This window comes from Lycium barbarum, chromosome 10, assembly GCF_019175385.1.
Source record: "Lycium barbarum isolate Lr01 chromosome 10, ASM1917538v2, whole genome shotgun sequence".
Classification (NCBI taxonomy): domain Eukaryota; kingdom Viridiplantae; phylum Streptophyta; class Magnoliopsida; order Solanales; family Solanaceae; genus Lycium; species Lycium barbarum.
In genome coordinates, this window is record NC_083346.1 from 108891764 (window position 1) to 108899238 (window position 7475).

General features: G+C 33.1%; 1 protein-coding gene across 1 annotated transcript; it reads left to right on the forward strand.

Moving 5' to 3' along the window:
- The first annotated feature begins 3356 nt into the window (after nt 1–3356).
- Nucleotides 3357–7058, forward strand: LOC132613290 (kirola-like). Its single transcript, XM_060327313.1, has 3 exons — nt 3357–3370; nt 4443–4693; nt 6056–7058. Exons 1-3 carry the CDS (start codon nt 3357–3359, stop codon nt 6310–6312), a joined length of 522 nt encoding a protein of 173 aa, XP_060183296.1. The 3' UTR covers nt 6313–7058.
- Nucleotides 7059–7475: the final 417 nt, after the last annotated feature.

Sequence of the window (7475 nt, forward strand, 5' to 3'; positions counted from 1 at the left end):
TTTTGTGATACAAATCATTGAAACACGTACCTGTTGTACATAGAAACATCTTGATCAATCTTATTCTGAGACTTATTGACTGCTTTACTGGAGTATTTCCTATGCAATTGTTTGTCTTACAGCATTTGACTAATTTTGTGTTTTGGCAATGTTTGTCATGAAATCAAAGTGGTTAGTTCTATGATGGCCTACTAAAATTGTCTTGTGTACTCATATTAACAACTATTTGTTTGGTTGCTCGGTGGTTATGTCATCAAAAGTCCACAGAGTGACTAGATATGTTCAAGAATGTGGGTTATTGTTTGCCTTCTTGCAATGTAATGATAGTAATAGTTTCTCATTCTAAGTAACCCATCCCTTAGATGTATTGAGATTCCTCAGCTTAGTAATCTCAAGTATAGAACTTCTTGTTTTCTAGAATCTGCCATTGTCCATTTCTACTTGTGCTCAATGTTTTTTTCTTCTCAATTTTCGGTGGTGTAATATTTTTGATTATTTAGTGTCTACATTTGTGAAGTAATACAAGATAATTCGTGATAGTTAAGACTTGTTGTAGTGGTTTGTTGTTAGCTTTGCGAATTACTTATCTTTTTATAGTACCGAATTGTCTATTTTGGTTACTTGAAGTGATCAGTGGGTTAGTATAAACCAGCTCCAATGATCCATATGTGGACGAGAAAGAAGACAGATCTGTTGTTATTAATTTTCCCGAAGGAAATTACAATTCATATATTCCCTAAAGAAAATTTATAACTGTATAGTTGTCGTTTTGATATAAAAGAAAAAAAATATTCAGATGTTAATTAGCCTCCCTGACGGAGAAGTTTAAAATACTGAAGTTCAGAACTTAATGTTTACTTTTCGTTATTTATGTATTCAGAATTGTTTTAAATGTTCATTTGGTTATTGTTTTATTTCATGACACCAGTAGTGTCTAAATTTGCTTTCAAGAATATCTAAGTAATATTTGGTAGTACAAAATTAATGATCAAGGTCCAGAAGAGTCTAATTATTTGTCTACAAGAACCATGACACCAGTAGTGTTCGAACAATATGTGATTATGGAGAATACATTAAAGGCTCCAAAAGAGCTTACATACTATTATGTAATTCGTTCCAGATTGTAATATACAAAGTTGTTATGATCGAAACACAAGTTGTAGTAAACCCGAAGTTTACTCAAATAAATGGCTATCATATTGAAGTTATAAATGATAGGAGGATCAAGTATCTTCAAAGTCATGGTTGGTAACAAATATCTATGTGAAAGATTACACGCCTTATTCTCCAAATTGTACTACAAATATAAGCATGATGAAATCACATGTCACGGTAAACCAGAAGTTTATTGGTACAACAAAAAGAATAATTCATGTCATAGTAAACCAGAAGTTTACTAAAACAAATAGCACATGACATGGTAAACTTGAAGTTTACTATTATAAATAATTTTATTAGTCGGCATGAGCGGTTTGGCTGTCCCGATTCAAATATGATGTGCAAATTGAGTATTTGACATATATTGAAGAACTAGAAGATTCTTCAAGGAATTATTTTTGTTGCTTGTTTTCGTGATAAGTTGATTATACTGGCTAATGTTGGGATTGAATTTCTTAAATTCTGGAAAAATATAAAAGGTGAATATGGGCCCGTTCACTTGTTATGTGATATCTTAAATTGATGCATCAATAAGACGGTCACATGTGCATTTATTGTCAACCCGCAGTTTGACATATGCAAAGTTACTTGCTCAAAATAATTGAGTTGAGAGCACAATTTTCAGATTATGTAATCAAGATAATTCATCTTGTAAATGCTAGTTTATACCAAGCTGGTTTGGCATTGAATGCCTCTGATAAATAGCTAAACCGTTGCTTATGAGAACAAAACTTCATGTGGTGGTCTGAGCTATGATATATTGTATACAACATCATTTGTATGCTTCAGACCAATAAATTATGATAATTCTTCCTTCACAATTAGTTTAGGGTTAGGAACCAGATATTTCCATCTAATAGTTTTTTTTTATGTGTGATATATGATTAATTAATCTACCATGATGCACAAAGATGGATTCCCCCAAAGAAGATGGGATATATGTTAGTTTTTCTAACATTTGGGGGGGGGGGGGGGGGGGGGGGGAATAAGCAGCTGAGGAATATGTTATGAATTATCATTAGTATGATCCTCATTCAAAAGATAATTCAACTCAAATGCTAGAAGCATTTGCTGACCCAAAATTAATTTCTAATTTCAGCTGCAAAATGCTCCTATTAAATTCATGTCCTTGAAGGACATAATCTACAACATGCCTGAAACGTGGTAGACTAATTAGTTCCAAACGCAATAATTATTGAAAAGAAAGAGGAGCAAATGATTAATGATCATTATAAGGAGGAAACGTGCTCTTGAAGAGCCTAAAGCATAACACTTCATGAAACCTCATGAGAGGTTTAGGTCCCTAAAAAAATAATGGAAATGGTGAAATCTCAATAAGTTATGTCACATTGCGAACCGATACAAATAATATATATCGTCGACGATATCTTTGGTACAATATAGCGCAATATTGTAAAAGACCATGAGGATCTAAATTCTACGTCTATTAAAGCATGCTAACATAGAAATTATTATCAAGTGAAATGACACATCTTGGTAAGCGTAAAGCTTATTGGACCTGCTGTCCAGACACCAGAAGAGTCACATATTTAAATAGAAATAGATTTTGTCACAGCCTATATGAATTACTTGACAAATTTATATGAAAATTCCTAAAGAATTTTAAATGCCTGAAGCATATACAAGTTGTAGAAATTTGTTCATAATTCTCATATGAATTAAGTGACGTAAGGTGAACGCGATTTTATCACCTTAATGAATATTTACTGACTAAGAGCACAAATGACTCTATTTATCCTTATGACTTTGTGAAAATCAAAATCTGTCATAGTGTTGGTGCAAATTGATTACCTGAATATTATTGAAACTCTTGAAGAATTCTCAAAAGCAATTTATTATCTGTTGAAAGAAGTTGAAATGAGAAACTTGCAGAATTTTTTGGTCCTGAAGTGTCATATCTTTATGCAATTGATGCATTTATATATTTTTCTATGACTATGAAGGATTATGGTCATACGATGTTGTTTTGCATGACAGTCAAATCATATAAAGATAACATCTGTTTATAAAGCAAGTCAGGAATGCACTTGTAGTGATTCCAATAATATTATATGCTAATGCAACTCTATCCAAAGACTGAAGATGCAACAACATACATAGTCCAACTAAAGAGTGGATTCATAAAAGGACAAAGCTCATTTCACCAAAGTTGTTCTTCACAAACGAGCTCTAAAAGAATGGTGATACCAAGGTGCAACAAATTGTTCGAGTGATAATATGACTGATTTATTCACCAAGTCTATACCAACTACAACTCTCGAGTGAAGATGTGAAGATTCAAGTTTTTGGATTGAAGTTCTCATCAGGGGGAGTTAATACGCGTTGTATTCTTTTTCCCTTTCAAGGTTTTTGTCCCACTGGGTTTTTCCTTGTAAGGTTTTTAATGAAGCAACCAAATAGCGTATTATTAGAAATGTGTACTCTTTTTCCTTCCCTAGATTTTTTCCCATTGGGTTTTTTCTAATAAGATTTTAACGAGGCACATTATCTACCAAATAGACATCCAGGGGGAGTGTTATAAATATTATTTAATTATGGATGTCTATCTTTAGGAGAAACTTTAGGTTTATGACTTTGGCACCAAGTTAACTTTCTCCTATAAATAGAGATGTTCTCTTCATTGTATATAATCCCTTCAAGAGAAATAAGAACTCTCCCCTCTTCTCTCTTTCTCCACAATATTCTTCTTGTTTGCTTTATTATTTTATAACACTTCTATACTTCTATGATACTTACGATTCATTTAATTATTGCGACAAGAGTAGTCTAATAACTTTGAAATAATAAATATGCTTCATCTTTAAGACAATGAGTTTAAGCCTAACACTTGTTTGTCAAAATTTTCAACCATTCGAATTCATCATCTTTGAAATAGGCTTCCTGGAGAAGAACAAATTCCAAATTGAAAGAACAAAAATCCAGTGGTCCACGGAAAATAGAATTTAAAATAAGCTGTCCCACAAAAATTAAAAATTAAAAAAAAAATACAAAGTGCTAAACACATATAACCGCAAACTACACTTACTGGAAAATGCATATCATTTTGGAATAAGGAGAATTTACACTTCAGGAAGTACAGGTTCTATTATTTCTTGTACAACCACCCATAATATGTGGTCGTACCCTTCATATTTATATATAGTAGTGGGGATATTTTAGGAAATTAAAATTTGGGTACCTTGCTAACATACTACCTTCATGCAGTATGTTAGCAAAACCTATATATATACTAGCTTCTCACACAAATTTGAAATCTATTAAAGGAAAACTTCTGAACATTTCTCATCCCATTCTTTCACAATATTTTACTATACCAAAGAAGAAAATATTGGTGTAAAAGGCAAGTTAACTGCTTCAATAGAGGTGAAGTGTGAGGGACATTTGATTCATGATCTTTTTCACTCTAATCCTCATCGTGTACCCAAGATTTGTCCTAGTAAAGTCAACCATTTTGAGATTTATCAAGGTGGAATCACAAAGGTTGGCTCGATAATTAGCTGGAAATATAAACCCGGTAACACACATTTCTCCACTAGATCTTTCTCTCTTTTATATGAGTTACTTGCATTTTTTAGGTGTGTTTGGATGCTTTTTTTTTTAATGTTTGTTTTTATGAAAAGTCAGTTGACGACGTTTGCTTATCATAAAATCTATTCTAAGTAAAATATTTTGCATCAAAAGGGAAAAATAACTCCTTTCACTTGCATGCGTGGCGAGAATGATCATTTCCTCACAACTGTCTTAACTTTTAACTTCATAACTTATCCAACTAACATTTAGACGTAATTTTTAATGTTTTGTACTCAAATTAGCAAAATACTCTCTGATTTGATAGTATTATTATTACCCTTTATTATATGCTTTCCAATCTTTTTCTAACCAACCAAATATCAAAATATTCTTCAAATATTTTTTTTTATAACCATAGTACGTATTCGCGTCATCTTGCGCGCAATTCAATTAATATCACGGGATACCTGCTACCTCGTACCAGCAACAGGCATAAGGTAACTCTGTGCAGCAAGATTTAGCATTTGAGAAGAAATAATCACCTAGTGTTTTTATCTCCGCTAAGACTTGAACTTGAGACTTCATGATTCTCCTCCCACTTCATTGACTACTAGACCAAACTTTGAATTTCTATATATTTTTCTGAATAAAAAAACTTTTTCTTGGGAAATTACTTTAGTCATACCAAAACATTAGAATAGGTATTCCTATCAATTGCCATAATTTTCACAATGTCAAATGTTCTTTTAGATTTGTACAAACGATATACAAGAAAGAAGTAGACAGTCTAAGCTTCGTGAGTAGCGGTGACAAAATTAGATCATAAAAACATGATACGCCTAACCCGCTAGACTCACCCAAGTTTAAGTCAATCCAATTTGATCCGCTCAATTTAATCCATTTAAAAATTGGTTAATATGCAGCTCAAATTGACTCATAAGTGTCAAATATTTTTGAAAAGACATTTTTTTGTTTGATATGTTATATATTGCAATTATAAAGAGATATATTTTATTAGGTACTTAAACAAATTATATAAAAAAAAATAAGGAAAGTAAAATTTAGTAAGAATTGGGGGGGTTGAGTTATTACTTCTTGTTAAGTCTATTTCAGCCAAACTCAATCCAGATCAAGTAATGACCTGTCCATTTATTAACTCAGAGCATTTTGACCCATCAAAATTCAGCTCAACCTGCCCAATTGACACCCTATTCATGAGTATCTGATATGTTTTGGAGAAAATGAGAAAAAGAAAAATTAATAAAGATGAAGGTATTATTTTCTGAATGTTTAAATTCTGTATGAGGAATTGGACAGGTGAACTACGAGTAACATCTCTTTTATTTTCTGATTTTAATAATTATAGACAGAAAGGAGAAGATTGCTAAGATCGTGATTGAAGCCGTCGATCATAAGAAGAAGTCAATCACTTGGAAAGTGATTGAAGGAGATCTGTTAGAGTTGTACAATTCCTTCACTGTCATCACATCTTGTGAACACCAGTGGATTACATGGGCATTCGCGTACGAGAAGAAAACTGCAGTCACCCCAGATCCTCTCGCTTTCTTGGGTTTTTTCATTGAATTGACCAAAGATATAGATGGTCACTTTCTCAAGAAATAGAAAAATGATGTTCAATGGCTATACACACACGTGTGTGTGTGTTTGTGCTTGTGTGATGAATATTTGCAATAATCATCATATGTTAATAAATAATATGTGTGCGTGTGTATGTTTGTGCTTGTGTGATGAATATTTGCAATAATCATCATACGTTAATAAATAATATGTGTGTGTTTGGCTAGTCCTAGCTAGCTCGTGAAATAAATAATGTTGTGTTTTTGCTTGTGTGATGAATATTTGCAATAATCATCATACGTTAATAAATAATATGTGTGTATACGGTAAAAATCGGGTATACGTTAAACCGGTGAGACCGAAGAAGAAAGGGACAGGAACGTGCATGAAGGCTCCCATTCTGAACCGGGGAAACGCTTGGACCGGAGTAAAGGAAGGGCGTCATTTGGTCCGGTTCTTCCATGACCGGTTGTTCGAGGCCGTATGTCCGTTTGACCGTGGCCGGTGGTCCGGAAGATCCGTTGCGCGGGTGCCACGCGTCGATGGCGTGCTGCTGTGTTCAACTGTCAATTGTACTGGTGTCAGACCGTACGGTCTACCTAATCCAACCTAATCCAACTCAGAACTTTTTATTTTATTTTATTATTTTTCTTATGTTGTATGAAGCCCATGGAGCAGCACTATAAATAAGGGGCATTGGCCTCCTTTTAGAGGGTTGGCTTCTACATTACCAAAAGCTCTTGTAATAGCAAAATACATAAATCTCTCTTTCAATAAGCAGATTCGATCCACATTTCTTGTGCTAAATTCTTACGTTTCCTAAATCAAATATCGTTTATGTATTAATTTATACACGAGTGCATAGCTAACCATTGATCATCAATTGCTCCTTTATATAGCATATTTATATATTTCTTCTCTTTATCAAATAAGCACAAAGATATAGCCACATATCCTATACCCCATCCACAAATTTAATTGATTATCCGAAACCGGGGTAAACAATGTGTGTGTTTGGCTAGTCCTAGCTAGCTCGTGAAATAAATAATGTTGTGTTTAAAGAACACGCTATATATGACACTCGAGCTCCATCTATGGATGTATTTCTAAATGGTTGCTATATGTAAGATATTACGAATATTGGCCAAGTTTGAATTTCACCTTTAACTAGGTACAAAATATATTTGTCAGCGTGCTATTCTCATTCT